Raw genomic sequence first — 17,930 nt, 5'->3', positions numbered from 1 at the left:
ATCCCTCCAAAATTAAGGCTTTTACATGGACTGCAGTCCTCAGAATCAAAACTTGCAATCATTTAAAGAGACAGCAGCCAAATAATTCTATATCTTTTTAAGTGTCTGTGCTTTGCTATCAGAGTGGGGAGACTGTTTTTCAATCTTGCTCTGTTCCTTTTCATGGGAGATGTGGAACAAGTTGTTTGGCATTGGGGAACACTGGGTTTGTCCCTCCAAATCCTTCAGTCTCTCCAGCCAACCAGCACTACTACTCGATAAAAACCCACTCAACCCATCCAACCTTAAATTAAGTTCTCTAGTAACACAAAAAAATTAAATAATAACCCCACAAATCTCCTTTCTGAATCGATTCACCATAGTTATACTCTTTTAGAAATATAAACCATTCAATAAAGTCCTCCATCCCACCATTCACCAATCTGCAAATAAATGTAGCATCTATATCCACTTCTCTACACAGAACCTTCACTAAGCTTTCCTCTTTTCTAAATGATAGAATTCCTGTCTCCTACCAGCCTTACAATCTCCCTAAACAGTTCATCACAGACTCTTTTAAAGTCCCAAAAAATACTTCTTTTTTTTTCTTCGAATGACTGTAAGCATTCTCTTCCAATCTACCCCAACTCACACTATCTGAGCTAACAGAATCTCCAATGAAATTTCCATAAACAAATCATTCATTTTTTTCAGAGCAAACACTGCCCAGAAGAAAATAGATCATTTTAAAATTAGCTAGAAACCAAAGGTCCAATTCCCCTGTGTTCACAAGGGAGAGACCCAATACGTGCAAAACAATAGTATGTGTAAAGATTTGATTAAAATGAATGACCTAACTTGAAGATAGGTCACTTCCTCTCTTTATAATACAAATTAAATAAATTCTAATGACAATAATACCCTTACTAACTCTCACTAATTAACATACTAACAGCTGGAGCATAAATGTCATATACTCCTAGCTTTTTACAAATGAATTTAACATAAGCATCCCCCAACCCTCTGGTAAACAAATCAGCAAGTTGCATGTTCGACTTCACATAAGCAGTTGCAATGAGCTTTTGCACAAGTTTCTCCCAAACAAAGCGACAATCAACTTCAATGTGCTTCGTCAGCTCATGAAAGACCAGGTTGGAGGCAATATGAAGAGTAGCTTGATTATCACACATCAACTTCATAGGCTGAGAATGTGAAAAAACCAATTCTTCCAACATGTTCTTCAACTTGACAAGTTCGCAAGTAGTGTGAGCCATAGGTCTATATTTTGATTTAGCACTTGACCTTGCCACCACAGTTTGTTTATTACTCTTCCAAGAAACCAAATTACCACCAACCAAGATACAGTAACCAGAGGTGGATTTCTGATCGTAAGGCGATCTAGCTTAATCTGCATCTATATATCCATGGATATAAGTGTCACCCTAATCACGTAAAAAAGACTTCCCCTAAGTGCACCTTTGAGATATCTCAAGATGCGAATTACTGCATCCCAATGACTTGTTCTCAAAGAACCTAGAAATTGACTCATAAAACTTGTTGCAAACGATATATCCGGCCGAGTAACTGTGAGATAATTCAACTTTTCAACAAGTCTCTAGTATTGTCTAGGATTAGGTAGCAAATCACTCATATCCGACATTAACTTGCTGTTAGTATCCATGGGTGCGTCAACCAATTTAAATCCCAACAAGCCAGTTTCATCAAATAGATCAAGAACATACTTTCTCTATGACATAATAGTTCCGATATGAGATCTAGATACTTCTATACCCAAGAAGCATTTCAATGGTCCCAAATCTTTGGTCTGAAACTTAGTTTGTAGAAAAAGTTTGAGGCTCTAAATACCTTTATCATCATCACCTGTAATAAGAATATCATCCACATAAACAACAAGAAGGATCCTATCCAATGAAGTATGATGATAAAACATGGAATGATCCACAACACACTGATAACGACCAAACTCAAGTACTACAACACTGAAACGACCAAACATGCTCTGGGAAACTATTTTAAACTAGATAAAGCCTTCTTGAGCTGACAGACTAAGCGTGACTCCCCACTAAGCAACAAACCAAGGTGGTTGTTCCACATAAACCTCCTCTTCAAGGTCACCATGCAAGAAGGCATTTTTCACATTTAGTTGATGCAAAGGCTAGTGATAAGTAGTAACCAAGTAGATGAACAAACGTACTGATGTAAGTTTGGAAACCGGAGAAAAAAGTATTAGAATAATCCAGACCATACACCTGAGTATATCCCTTAGCAAATAAACGGGCCTTTAGACGAGCCACAAAACCATTAGGTTGACTTTCATAGTGTAAACCCAACGACAACCAACCACAAACTTGTCAAGAGGAAGAGGTACCAAGTACCACTGTCATGTAAAGCGTTCATCTCTTCAACCATAGCAGTGCATCCCTCCACTCAGAATGGGCTATAAGGCTTCCGAAACAAATTTAGGAAGGGTAGTAGATGATAGAGTAGTAACAAAATAATAATAGGAGGGGTGGTAAGGAGTAAGAAACATAGTTGTAAATGGGGTGTTGAGTACATGTGCGTTTACCTTTCCGAATAGAAATAGGAGGAACAACATCATGGGAAGTATGATCATCAGATGAGGATACCAAAGGTGTGATAGTAGAAGCTAGAGAGGACTCTCTTCCTTGGAGTCGCCGTTGTGAATACACGTGCAAATTAGGATGATAAAGACGATGAGATGGACTCAAATTACATGGAGACTTAGATGGTTGGTTGGGCTAGGACAACAATGTAGAATCTGGAACATAAGGCGCAGGAAGAGACTCATTGAGCTCAGAAGCACTCAGTGACTGGGTGTAGTAAGGTGCAAAATCAAAGAAGGTAAGATTTGCAGAAACAAAGAAGTGATACAGCACGGGGCTATAACAACAATATCCCTTTTGAGTATATGAGTAGCCCAAAAAGACACATTTTATAGCATGAGGATCCAACTTATCCACCCCAGGAGTTAGTTGATGAACAAAGGACACACCCAAATATACGAGTAGGAAGAGAAAATAAAAGTGAATTACGAAAAAGAATGGAGTAGGAATTTTATCACTAAAAGCAGAGGATGGCATTTTGTTGTTTAGATAATAAGCAGTAAGTACAACATCGCTCCAAAACACTAGGTACATGCATTTGATAAAGTAAGGTGCAAGTGATTTCAAGATGTCTATTTTTCCGCTTTGCAACCCCATTTTTTTAGGAGTGTAAGCACAGGATGATTGATGAACGATACCAAACTATTGATGAATGATACCAAACTGAGTCATATAAGTAGTGAATTGTGCATTGAAAAACTCTTTAGCATTATCACTTCAAAGTATTTTGAACTGGCAAACCAAATTAAGTCTTTATTTCAAAACAAAAGGCATAAAATACATGAAATAATCAAAACGATCTTTTGTTAAATATAGTCATTCTTGAATAATCATCCACAAAGGTTACAAAGTACCAAAAACCCAACTTGGACACAACCCTACTAGGACCCCAGACATCTAAATGAACTAACACAAAAGGGATTGCAGCTTGTTTATTGACTCAGGAAGCGAAAGAAACATGATGGTGCTTTCCCAGTTGACAAAACTCACAATTGAGACTAGACACAAAACTCAAACCAGGAATAAGACATTTTAACTTTTCCAATGAAGGATGACCCTGGCGATAAAGAATTTGGAAAGGTGTGGCAGCATTAGTGCAAGCGGTGGAAGGAGATACCGGCTCAAAGTGATAGTCTACCATCTTCACGCCCTTCGCCAATCGTTTTCCTCATCTTCAAATCTTGAATAACCACAGAATCAGGGAAGAATGTCACTGAACAATTCGTGCAGTTAGTAATTTTGCTAACTGACATAAGATTGAAAGGAAATTTGAGAATATATAAACCGAAGGAAGAGAAATAGAAGAAGTGGGATTTAAAATCCCAATTCCTTTGACTGCAGTAGTGGATCTATCAACAAGAGTAACACAAGGTAGATTTGCAGGATATTGAAGAGTGGAGAAAAATCTAGGCATACCTGTGATATGATCAGCGGCAGCAGAGTCTATGACCTAAGGACTAGAACGAGAGGTACTAGATGACAGGCATACTATGTGATTACTTGTTTGGGCTAGAGATGCAATGGGAAGAAAAGCTTTGTTGGCCTAACAGGCTTAATCTCTTTTGATGATAATAAATCAAGGTTACTTAACATGTTTTAAGTTAAGTTTCAGGGCTCTAGTGTTTTGTGAATTCAAGTGATTCTACTTGAAGAGTTTTGTTGAAGCCTAGACTTAAAGCTACAAGTCATGAGGGACATGAGGTTTATTGAAGCCGTGATTAAAGCTCAAAAGGATATTGGAAGCTTCACAACAAGAAGACTTAGGAACTTAGATAGATTCATCTTGTTAAAGTCTTATATAAGTACTTCAAATTTCAATATTGATGATTGAAGCTCTTAGGATACATTAATGACTTAGAGACCTATTTTTATGCATGGAAAATATTTTCACAAAGTTCAAATTAAGTTTTCCAAGTTACGAATTTAAGTTTTGGAACCAAACTTTGAAAAACAATAATTGGCTAAGTGGTCAGGCGACTGATGCTAGTACATCAAGCGATTGATATTCTACTGACTTTGTTTATGAACGAACAGAATAGGATCAGGCGACTGAACTATCGTGACCAGTCAACTAACGCAGTACTGACTTTTTGAATACGTTATTTTTAAAGAGCTCAAGCGATTGACCCTATGGCGTAGTTGACTGATGTCTATATTTTAAACTGTTAACAGCACTGATCTTGTTTCCAAATTTAAATGATTGGTTCCCAAACTCAGAAAAAACTTGGGGGATCGTTTAGAAACCTTTTTGCACTGTATATGGATCATATTCTCGCAAATTAGGGTATCCCAATATGCACATATGAATTCAAAATTTGGGTGTTATTGCTAAATTTTTTTCTGAAAGGGCTGCTGTGTGTTCTTGCTGAAACCTCACGAAAATCTGATTTGATCTTTCGAAATCCACACTTTATAATCAGATTACTGGTGATATATTTTCGAGCTTCATCTCTTTATTGATTTCATTGAAGTATACTGATTCTAACGTGTACTAATATGCTCTTTTGAGGAGTATTCCTATTGTACAAACAATCTTGCTTTGTTTGTTTTGTTATTGATGGTTCAGGGTTTTGAATTGCTGCCTAGCGAGAGGGTTGTTCTTGTTAGAGAGGCATCTCCACCTTGAACGGAGAGAGGGGTACTTCACCTGATAACGAAGTTGAAAGGAAAATCCTCAAAGCGGGTTGCTTGAGGCAAGGACGTAGGCTGCTGGCCGAACCTTGTAAAAATCTTGGTGTTCAATCTTCTTCTCCCTATCTATTTTAATTTCTGTAAGTTATAACCTGCATTTATGTTTTATATTCATTGAGAACTTGCCGAATATTGGAAACTTGTTGAATATTGGGAACTTGCTGAATCTTTGAAATTGATTGAACCAAGTTGTTATCTTCAAGGTTGATTTATATTGATTGGATTAAAAATCAGACAAGCATTAATCTCTGAATTCTTGAGTAAAAAAAGCTGAGGTAAAGGGTTTGTGATTGATCATTCTATTGAAGCATATATGCTAAGATAATCTAACTTTCACAACGGAATTTGTGTATTGAAAATATCATTGACTATTGCTGAAAATTAGATTCTGAAAATTGATCAACTGAATTAATTGAAGTTTGATTTTGGATTATATTTTCAGATTTCATATTCATAACTAGGATTCCCAATTGGTATAGTACGGTCGCTGTTTAGATATTGTGATTGTGTGATTGTAGTGATCTAAATTAAAAGGGTAATAATAAACTGAAATTCCGCAAAGAAAATTTTAATTACCCAGTTCACCCCCCTCTTGGGAGTACATCTTTAATCTCAAGCTTGTTGTGATGCTTGACACTTCTGGAACTTGGAATACTCTTCCTCTAACATAGATACAATACGTTGCTCCACACCCCCCCCCCCCCCAAGTCGACCCCGAGGGTGAGGAGTTGAAGGTGGCTACATTGGCTGCCCTCAAAGGTGTGAAGTTAGTGGTGGCTGGATTGGCAACACGTGAAGTTCTGCCATGAAGATCCCAACACTGCTCAATAGTATGATTATTCTGTCCACAATGAGGGCACTTGCAAGGAGTACCTCTGCCTCATCTGTCTCTGCCACTACGACCACTCGAACCACCGTGATAACTTTTGTGATTGTTTGGTAGAGAACTAGAATCACCGTGTGTAGCAAAGGCTGTCCTCTCAGCCAGATGCAAGAGCAGGAGAATGCATGCTAAAGGAAGCACGAAGGACACGAGAATAAACATCGGCAAATGATGGCAGCTCTGCACTACTAAGTATCTAGGACCGAACTACTTCAAACTCAGCTCTCAAGCCTGCTAGAACACGAAGAACTGTCATTTGCTCCCCTGCTTCTACATCTCACGAACGTCGGCAGTTATAGGTTGCACAACGTTAAGCTCCTCATGAATAAGCTTCATCTCTCCAAAATAATCTACAATACTCCTATCTCCTTGCTGTAACTGAAAGTACTCTTGGGATAAATCATACATACGTGTAATTTTATTGGAGTATAGAAGTTTGAAACAATCCTAAATCTCCTAGAACGTATCTCTAGATGCATTCACATCCGTGCAATTTGTGGCTCCATTGAATTCCATAAAAGGGAAACAATCAAGGCATCTTCCTGAACCCACACATCTTTTCTCTTCTCATCAGCAGAATCATATTGGAGCAAGTGGTCAGATTTACCTAATCCTGCTAAATAAATCTGAACAACTTTAGACTATAGAACATAGTTCTTTCCGTCTTAACTTCTGAGTTGTTACTTGTGGCAGCAATGTAGGAAGCAAATTTTTGGGATTCATAGATTCCATCCAAACACTCACAAATCAGAAACCAAACCAAAAACTAGAAGAACAATCAAAACTAATCGGGACAATCACAAACTATGTGAAGCACCGACACAACAACGGACAAGGTGAACAACTCACCGACAGATATAGCACTGCCACTGCACTCACAAATTAGCAACCACACCAAAAACAAGAAGAACAATCAATAATCGGAACAATCACTAACTAAGTGAAGCACCGACACAACCACGGACGAGGTGAACAACTCACCAAGAGATATAGCACTGCCACAGCTTCACAATTGAACATATGAACGCTGCCACTGCTCCAAAAAACTCACAAAGAAGCCTTCACAAACCCTGAACAGATATTAATGGAATACCGCAAGTGCATGGTCGAAAAATGTTGAATTTTTTAGTGAAAAACTGGCCTTAACAGATTGATAATATAGTCTAAAAAAGGAATCCGAGCATGGAAGAGGAAAAAAGAAAAGAAAAAAGTGGCTGGAACTTCACTCACGCACTAGTGCATGGGGTCGGCCCTACTGGCATTTGGCCGGCGCGTGGGGCATCTTCCGACGATGGGGTTTTGTGGGGTGGATCATCGGGGGGGGGGGGGGGGGGTCTGTTTATTGGTGTTTGGTTGGTTTTGTGAAATATTATGGGATGGAGGTAGATTTGGGAAGGACAGCTGTGGGAATGGTGTTTTCTGGCGATGGCTGAGGGAAAATAGGCTTTAGGTTGGATCACACTCTGATATCATGTTAAGATTTGATTAAAATGAATGACCTATTTGAAGATATGTCTCTTCCTCTATTTATAATACAAATTAAATACATTCTAATGACAATAATACCCTTACTAACTCTCGCTAATTAACATACTAACACACTCAATAATAATAATAGAAAAAGACATATATAACCTCTAACAATATGCAAATTTTAACTCCATGGCACAAATATATTCTAAGGAGGGCCATATGTGATGTAAGATTTTTCAATACTTCACTCACAGTTCCTTCCAACATTTTCAATAGTGCCTGCTGAACACCTTCACCAGAAACATCTCTGCTAATGTTTAAGCTCTCAGCCTGTAAAAGGAGATAATAAAATAAAACAAGTTAAATGTAAAATGCTTCTATCTTAAAACAAATATATAAGCAGCTGAAAAAACCCAGAACCTTCTTTGTAATTTTATCAACTTCATCTATGTAGACCATCCCTTGCTGAGCTGCCTGTACATTGAACTCAGCAACCTAAGAGCCAAAAATTTAAATGCACCAATACGTGAGTCTTCCCAGAAATGTAAAGGGAATGCAAGTTGAAAATGAAGATATGACATGATGCAACAACATGAAAGGTTTTTAAAGAAAAAGTAGAACAAGGAATAGAAAACAACTCAAGATCAGGAAATAGAAGAAATGCATATCCATGGAAAAAAAAAAAAGCTCAAAAAGGTTAAAAATTCCATGCAACCAAAATGGACCATCAGTGAGTAGCAGCAGAAAAATTATTAGTTTTTCTTCTCCTTCAATCAGCCGCAAGTATTAGGTTACATCATGAAAATTTTCAGCAAAAATAAGCACCAATGAAAGTTCTCTCTTCTACCCTTTCTTCCACAAGCATGCGAAGGGGGGGGGGGGTCTCAAAAGATAAATAATATAAGCATATAATGCATGCACATAAGCTTACAATAGAAATTAGGTTCTATTAGAGAAGGAACTACTTATAATAACAAAAAAAAAAAAATTACCAGATGCTACCACATGGAGACCAGCCACACCTACACTGCTAGCAAAGGCTTGCAATTGGGTGGCAGCCTACTAAATGAGAAGACCATAATAGGTAAAATACAAGACAACTTTACTAAGGAATTTACAATTCAAGAGAGGAAAAGCCCTGCTAAAAGCTAATGTGCTCAAATTAATAGAACAGTTCCTGGGTCACAGATGCATGCATGCAGGCTGCAACAAACAATTTTTTTTTTTCTGATAATAAAAGAAGATGTATTAAGAAAGAAAGAAGAGAGACTACAACCTAGGTGAGGATAGGAAGTCCTCAAAATTTTAAAATAAATAAATAAAAATTTATAAGAATTAGCCAAGAAAACCCCCCTTTAAACCCTTTCCATTGTAGTTTACCAAGCTCTTCAAATTTTCTAGCTCTCTCTTGCCCTTCATCACCTTTCTTTCACCACCATCGAGATGAACTTCATTTTCTCCAGGGTCAAAAAGCCATAAACCCTTCTTATCCTCCAATAGGTAAGCTTCTAAATCATTCCCAGTAATTTTCTTCAACAAAGGTGGACAGAATTCATCCTTTCACAATTGTTGTTTATCCAATCCCTCATCCTCAAAAATGAAACCCCAATCCTTTCAACAGAGATGGCGGCATATATGATATATCCCCTAGTAAATCAAATGAGTCAGACTCATATCCATATTGTTCTCATATCTCATACCCCGTCACAATCAAACTATCTATATCACTATGTCATTATCCAAGACATCTCCCCATTTCTTCTTCTCCTTACCTTTGCTAACCCTCTTATTTGTAGCCCCCTTCTGAACATCTGGATCATTCATGACACATAAATTACCCTATGCATCTCTCCTTAAAATTTTTCTTGTCACCCACTCAAATTATCTCATTTCTCTTCAAATTTCTTCCTCATTTCAATTCCCATCTGTACCCCCTTCTGACCAGCATTAACCTCCTAGTCCTTAAACTCATCAGAGTTGGCCTCCTTACTAAAACCTTCATGATAGAGAAAAATCATCTTTGGCAGGGAACCACTGCCTAGAGCATAACGAGTGGACCTCACCGGTTGGTAAAGGACCATATGGTGTAGGGGTGTGGAAATTCATCAAGAACGCTGGAATGACTTCTTCTCTTGTGTTAGATTCCAAGCGTGGAATGGGGACAATATTTACTTTTGGGATGATGTGTGGCACAACCAGGAGCCCCTCCCTACCTCAAGTTTAGTGTGGGGGATGAAAGAAAGATAAATCTGAGAAATGGACCTCCACAAACTAACCAAAGAACATCTTAAACTAACATTGGTATCCCACCCAAACTTACTGCTTATTACTCTATGCCAAAGGGATGATTCTTCTGGAGGGAAGTGCAATAGTAGCTAAAAGAGTAGTGTTTTTAGACACCAAATTCCCTAGACCCAACCCCCTCTCCTTTTTATACCTACAAACCTCACTCCAGCTAACTAAGTGGTCCCTGTGATCCCCTTTACCAGATCACAGGAAGTCTCTCATGATTCTCTTGAGCTTGCTAGCAAAATCCTTATTGAAATCCTAAACACAAACAGAAAATATAACTGAATGCTAAAAAGACAATCCTGGATCAAGGTTATTCTACCCCCTAAAGGGAAAAGAGTCCCCTTCCGACCGTCTAACCTCTTAGTCACCCTTTCCACTGTCGGATTCCAAAAATCCACTACTCTAGGATTATCCCCCAAGGGACCCTAAGCAGGTCATAGATCAATCCAGAATGCCACACCCCACTTTGGTGGCCCTTTCCCCCACTCGCTCCATGGGCACATTTAAACCTATTAATCCACTCTTACCCATATTTATTTTAAGGTCCAACTCCCTCAAAATTTTAAGAATGCCCAAAATTTTCCTTAAGGAAGGGCTATGATCATCAAGGAAGAAAATAGTGTTGTCAGCAAACCAAAGATGAGAAAGCACCACGCCCTCTCTCCCTGCCTCTAGACCTTTAACCAACCCCCTCTCCAGAGCCTCATCCACCAACCTACTCAACACATCAACTGCAAAGACAAATATAAAAGGAGATAAAAGGCACATTGTCTAATGCCACTAGAAGCTCTAAACCAAGATTTAGGCTCATCATTAACAATCATCAAGAGCCACACATTAGACAAGCAACCCCAAATCCACTGACGCCAAAGCTCACCAAAACCCTTCCTATTAAGGACTTTTTTTAATAAAAAAAAAATTCCATCGATAGAATCCGATTTTAATTTCCACGAAATTGTTGAAATTTCCATCAAAATTTTCGATTCCTGTCACCCTCGGAATAGAAATGCCAGTAAATTTCTGTCTTGCATAATTTCCATCGAAATATCAACAAATCATCCGAATTTTATCAAAATCTCGAAATTTCAATGAAACTTGTTAAAATTTGAACTATGCAATGAAATTTCCTCAGAATTCAAATGAGGGATTTAGGAGTGAAATGAAATATCTCATTTAATTTATTTTATTTATTTTTATCGAAACAAATGATTATTACAAGTGCTTTTTAAATTATATGAAAAAAATAAACTTACAACAACATTCTATTTAATCATTCATTTCAAAATTATCATTATTTGTATAATAAATAATATTTAAATGATTTATGAATTTCACTTGTATTATCTGATTCACTAAATATGTTTAATGTACATTATCTTACAAATATGTTTGGCACACATATTATATTACAACTTCTCCACCTTATGCACAACATAGATGTATTTACTTGTAGTATATTAGTCCTAAAACTTACATTATTATGTCTATTAATCATTTCTAAAGCTTCATAAAAGAATTCCATGTTTTACTACTGATTTCCATTATTTTTTCATATCGAAATTGAAATTGACATTGAAATAGAAATTTCCGTACTTTTGAAGCTTTGAAATTGGGTCGAAATCAAAATTTAAGACTTTGGATAGAATAGGAATGTACAAGAAGAAGACAGTAAAACATCTCCTTTCAAAATTCTGGGCAACCCCATGAAAATTAAGGAAGACAAAACAAAAGAGACAACTTCAGCAGGCCCTATCAATTCAACAAGGAAAGCCAATTACGCTGAACATCCGAAAAACACATCTCCCTGAAGTTCCCATTACCCACACACCAAAGAGAAGCCATATGTTGAATCTTCTCCCAAACCAATAAAGGAGACAACTTCTTCAAAGCAAAAATGTGTGCGTTTCATTCCACCCACAAACCCTAATGGACAGCAAATAAGGCACAATTCCATAACTCCTTAACCTCCTTTTTTCTGCCAAAACAAACAAATTGAATTGCCAAAAACTCCTCCACTGTCTTTGGGCAAACCCAGCATTCCACAAAATAATTAAATAACTTGTTCCAACTCCTCCAAGAAAAATCACAATGTCAAAAAAGATGTGAAGCAGTTTCAGAGCAATTAAAACAATGCATATATATGCCCAAAGATAGAGCCTTTAAAGGTCTTCTAATCTGTCGCAAGTTATTGGTGTTAATCCTATTAAGCACAACCAGCCAGATAAAAGCTTTGATTTTAGAGGGAACTTTGGCCTTCTAGATAGTTTTATAGAGAGGAAAAGAAAAACCAAAGCTAGTAAAAAACTAATAGAAAGATTTGTAGGAATAGAACCACAAGGGATCCAAGGACCATGAACGACTGTCAGCTTCCAAAGAGACTAAACATTTATTCAGCAAGACTAACAAGGAGGATAACTCCTCCATCTCCCTACCATTCAAAGGTCTCCTAAAGTGAAAATCCCAAAAAATTAAAGGACCATTTGTCCACAATGAAAAAAGAAATAGATCCATCCTGTTCTAAGCTTAATCAAAATATAGACGAGGAAATAGGTCTTCCCTAACCATAGGTTTTCCCAAAAAAGAATATCATAACCCCTACCCAATATAAATGAAGTATGGGGAATAAAGAGGGAATAAATCTGAGAGATGCCTTCCCACAAATTCTCTGAAGAACATCTAAGACCCAAATTTGTATCCCATCCATTCCCATCAAGTCCAATTTACTTTTTATAACTTTATGCCACAAGGAAAAAATTTCTAAATGAATTTTCTAAAGCCACTTGGCCAAGAGAGTCGTGTTTTTAGACACCAAATTACCAAGACCCAACCCACCCTCCTATTTAGGCCTCCAGACCCCCCCCCCCCCAAAACTCACCAAATGATCCCTAGCATTCCCCGCCCTGATCAAAGGAATCTCTCATGATTCTGTCAATTTTGGTAGCCACCCACACGTTATTTTGGAAATAGACAAAAACATATAGCAAGATACTAAAAAGACAAAGCTTGAATGAAAGTAATCCTACCTCCTAAAGAGAAAAACACACCCTTCCAACCATCTAAATGCTTAGTCACTCTCTCGATTAAAAGTTCACAAGAACTAGTGGATCTAGGATTACTCCCCAAAGGCACTCCTAAATAAGATAACGGCCAGTCCAAAGCAACACAACCTACCTTTGAGGCTAACTCCCTGCCTTGCTCCTCCAATAAATTAATGGTGGCAATATCACTCTTCCCCAAATTGATCTTAAGCCCTAAAACCCTTTCAAAAATATGTAGAATCCCTAGAAAATTTGAAAAGATGACCTATGATCTTCTAAGAAGAAGATAATATCATCAACAAACTAAAGATGCGAAACCATTACCTCTTTCCTCCCCATTTGCAAGCCTTTCACTAAACCTATAACCACAACTCTATAAACCATCCTACTTGAGGCATCAGCCACTAAGATGAACCAAAAAAAAAAAAAAAAGGGAAAGGGAAAGGGAAGGGGAAAGAGGGTCTCCTTGTCTAATCCCCTTTGTAGCTCTAAACCAAGATTTAGGTTCCTGTTCACTATCACCGAATAAAACACATTAGGCATGCAACCTTTCATCCATCTTCATTATCTCTTTTCTTCATAAAAATCTTGTCCAAGAAATTCCAACTCATAAACTTTCTCAAAATCCAACTTAAATATTAATCCCTTCTTCTTCCTTCTCCTACTATCCTCAACAACTTCATTTGCTATCAAAATCGTTCCACTATCTCCCCCCGCCCCCCAACAAATAAAAGCGCTTTGGGCCTCAATAATAGTCTTATCGAGAACCACACTCAACCTTCTAGCTAGTACTTTAGTGATTATTTTATAAACACTGGATACTAAACTAACAGGCCTATAATCTGATATCTTGATAGACCTCCTTTTCTTAGGCACCAAAGTTATGAACGTAGAGTTAATGCTCTTGCATAAAATTTCGTTAATATAAAATTCATTAAAGACCTTCATCAAGTCATCCTTAACCACTGCCCAACAATCTTGAAGAAAAGCTAAATTAAAGCCATCTGGTAGCTTTATCCCTATTCATTGCAAAGACAGTAGATCTTACTTCCTCTTCCTCAAAAGGTCTCTCTAACCAAGCTATCTTATCACCAGACAAAGGATCCCACTCTAGCCCTTCCACCATCGATCTATTTTCATCTTCCTTAGAAAACATATTACAGTAAAAATTACTAATCTACAAAGTTATCCTATTATTATCCAAGATAATTCCCCCCCCCCCCCCCCAAAAAAAAAAAAAAAAACCAACTCCAACTCCCTAATAAAAATTTCTCCTCAAATACATGCTTGCTAACCTGTGAAAAAGTCTCGTGCATTTAAGCTTCGTCTTTTGCCTCCAACTTCTCATTTCCTTAAAAAGCACCGCCTCCAACTCATTCTTTAAGGGTATTCTTTTCAGCTCCTCCTCCCCCAAAAGATTAAGAGCTTCTGCCCTACAATCTAGCTCAACTAGCGCACCTAAAATATGGGTCTTTTTAAGCCTAATGTCCCCAAACACCTCCCTATACCACCTTTTCAATTTTTCTTTCAGCCTCATCAGTTTCCTCATGAATCTAAAACCTTCCCAACCCCTATCCTCCTCCTCATTCCAAGATTCCTTCACCGAAGATTGAAAGGTTTTGTGTTTCAAACACATATTTTCAAATTTAAAGGGGGTAGGACCCCAAGCCAAGTTCCTAGATTCTAGTAGAATGGGAAAATTGTCAAAAGTGGCTCTAGGAAGGGACCGAAGGGTAACTTGCAAAAGATTAGGGAACTCATCCCCCCACTCACTAGAGAAAAGGAACCTATCAAGTCTACTAGCCACAGCCCTAGCCCCACCCACTAACCAAGTAAAATTTGCATTACTCAAAGGAATATACCTCAAGCCACTCTTCCTAATAAAAGATCAAAATTTTGCATTGTTGGAGTAACCCTACATACCCCCTTCTTTTCTCGAGGAAATCTCACTGCATTGAAATCACCCCCCACTATCCACTTAGGGGAACAAAAACCTAAGACATAATAAAGCTCGTCCCAAAAAGAGCTCCTTAGAGAAGGTCTAGAAGGACCATAAGCTGAAGAAACCCACCATTGACCCCAATCTCTCACCTTTAACAAGACAGAAAGAGAAAAGAAAACCACTAAGCTCTCCACTATGGACATGGTACAGGTATTCCACACCAATAGAATGCCCCTTGCTGATCCCTAAGAGGGTAAAAAAACCCAGCCCTTATTGCGCCCTTCCCAAATCTCCTTAACAACTTTCCCATCAACTGATTCAAGCTTAGAGCCCTGAATCAAAACAATGTCAGGAGAACTCCTAACCAAAACCTCCCTAACCAAGCTTCTCTTCCTAACATCCCCAAGACCCCTAACATTCCAACTTACAATCTTCATAATTTAACTCATTACCCTCTCTCCCTATGCTCTTTCCACAACCATAATTGTTAGAAGAAATTATACTTTTAAGTTTTTTTTTTACTTTCTTCTTCCTTCAAGCCTAAGTTTATGAACTCAAACCCAATCAAACCTCAAAACTACCAGGTTTCAAATCCAAGTCATGCAAAAGTTCATTTGGATCTTTGCAATCTCTCTCACTACCCCCTAGACCGGAAGCAGAGGCACTGCCCCTAGGGAGACCTTCCTTATAGGAATTAGCATCCAAAGAAAGAGAGGATTGAGAGAGAAGATGAAGTACACCTTTTCCTGATATGGATGAATTTTGATCGCTTGAAGGAATACCTACCTCTTCATCAATACCCCTCCTAGCATCATGAGGATTTTCAACTTGGTCCACCTTTTCAAGAGTATGCTCAAAAACAGGGGCAAAGGCCTCTTTTCAATCAATGCTATGCTCTGGTCTAGGTTGTGCTTTATAGTATTAACACCTTTTGCCTTAGTGTCAGAAGACAAAGATGAGTCTCATCTCCTAGATGTTGAGTGTATTATGAAGGAAATAAACACATCTTTGGTAACTCCTTATGTTCAATAGCTACTGTTCTCTCTTAGAATTGGTCCCAATCACACTCTCCTTCCATATCTAAATCATTTTGCAGTTGTTTGATTAACAATCCATTATTAAAGTCACAAAAACTGCTTAGACCATCTTCCAAATCTTATTCACTTTTCCCCAACTTCGTCATCCCCAACTTATTTTGCTACCTCACACAAAGATGTCATAGGAAGGCGAAGGTCTACGGCGACACCAACCTCAAATCCCTTACTATAGTGTAGGACCTCTTCCAATTGGTTGTTATCTACCATAAGAGCCCTCGCTACCTCTTCCTTTTTGGAATCCCTATCCCCATGTGAAGCTAGGGACTCCATCACACTACTTTTCATTATGTGGATGGTTCTTCAGGAAATTGTTTAGTTGGTCATCTCCTACCTTGTCTATAGTGCCTAAAGTAGATGAATCATCGATTCAATCTCCATCCAACACATTGATTCTTGCAGAGCTAAGAGTTAAGGGGCCCCCTACCTTAAATCTAGTTGAAGCTTGAGATTCCTTTTAAGTAGGGTGGGCCTTGTCCTCATATTTTGTTTAGCAACCCATTTTGTCGTAGTTTTGGGTGGCCTTCTATACCCCATTCTGAACTTCTCCTTCCTGTGCTCAAAATTTAGAATTGAAGGTTGAACTAGGAAAGGAACTTGTCTTTTTGCCCTAGGAATTGCAAGAATCGCCTCTCTCATTCGTTCTCCTCCCCCTCACTAGCACTATTCTGACAATGTTGGCAAAGGTTAGTTTTTCCAATAACCTATGCTCCACATCTACTTCTTTAGATGAGACTCATAACCAATAAGGTTCAAGAAGCCACATTTTGCACACCAGAATGCAACTCCCCCAGTAGACTCAATTGTAAGCTTTGAAATTTCTCCACCCTTCGTTGTTATTACCTTCTAGTATACATAGATCTTGACATCTTCCACCTACTATCCCCTTCTCCACATGTTGAAATCTCCCCTTCTGGTTGAGTCGCAGTGCAATGGAGATCCTTGCCCGCTGTCACGGTCCGACTATTTTCACACCGTTGTGAAGGGCCGTGTGGTGCTAGCTAAAGCACTCTTGCTTAACTAGCCAGCCTATCGTTTACCAACATTCATCCACGAAGCACTTTCATTAACATTCATTTAGATAGCAGCAGAAACAATAATCAATTCATGAAAGTCGTGGCAAGCAAGCAGTAACATTGAAGCAAACGTAATTCATTAACAAATCCTCCGTTGACATGTTGTACTTAGCGAGGGAGGCAAGTAGGCTAAACATGTTGACAATTGCTAGTGATTTTTACAATGACTGATGAACACTCACCCTCCCCTAAAGAGGTTTTTATGTAATTATCATCATGGCACTAGGAAATATCAAAGTGACCGAGAAGTCATACTGCCTTATTTGGCTTACAAAGACTCTACTAGCAGAAAATAACCCTACACTAGTATTTACATGATGGAAACCCATCCCAAGCACACGAGATAAGCGGTCACAGGCAAGCATAATGCCCTGAACAAGCTTAGCTCGTGACACCCGCCATTGCAGAGGCTAAGACCTCCTCAAATCAACTCATCGACGCCTCTTGAGCCCTCACAGACCACCCCTAGGACCTTAATGATCCAAGAGAACTCCTCAACCTTCAGAAGAATGTAAGGGAAGCATCTTCCAAAGAACTCTGATATCCTAGTAGTAAAGGCGTCAAGGTGATAGTGTAAAAGGTTGTGTGCTCCACCTTGACAATTGAATGACCTCCCAAAGCTAACTCTAGCATCTCCGTGGTTATTAACTTGAACTGTGCCTATGCCCCTGTTTACAGCACTCTCCTTAGGTAGCACTAGGTACTTTTTACTCCCCAGACAAAAGTCGATCGCACCCTAGTGACTAAGGATGGCTTGCCATAAGTGGGGGAGAGATTTTGATACAGAAGGCCGAAAGCATTTGACAATAAGATATGT

The 17,930-nt window shown here is 38.4% G+C and overlaps 1 protein-coding gene across 1 annotated transcript in view; it reads right to left on the bottom strand.

Moving 5' to 3' along the window:
• Positions 1-17,930, bottom strand: part of LOC131162309 (CLP protease regulatory subunit CLPX3, mitochondrial) — a 68,856-nt gene that overhangs the window by 40,855 nt on the left and 10,071 nt on the right. The window contains exons 6-7 of the mRNA XM_058118640.1: positions 8,092-8,166; positions 7,924-8,001 (exon numbers count right to left, since the gene is read on the bottom strand). Of these exons, the coding sequence (XP_057974623.1) occupies positions 7,924-8,001; positions 8,092-8,166 (153 nt within the window). The remainder of the gene's footprint in view (positions 1-7,923; positions 8,002-8,091; positions 8,167-17,930) is intronic.

The sequence above is a fragment of the Malania oleifera genome, chromosome 8 (assembly GCF_029873635.1).
Source record: "Malania oleifera isolate guangnan ecotype guangnan chromosome 8, ASM2987363v1, whole genome shotgun sequence".
NCBI lineage: Eukaryota > Viridiplantae > Streptophyta > Magnoliopsida > Santalales > Ximeniaceae > Malania > Malania oleifera.
This window is presented reverse-complemented; position numbering and strand designations above follow the sequence as displayed.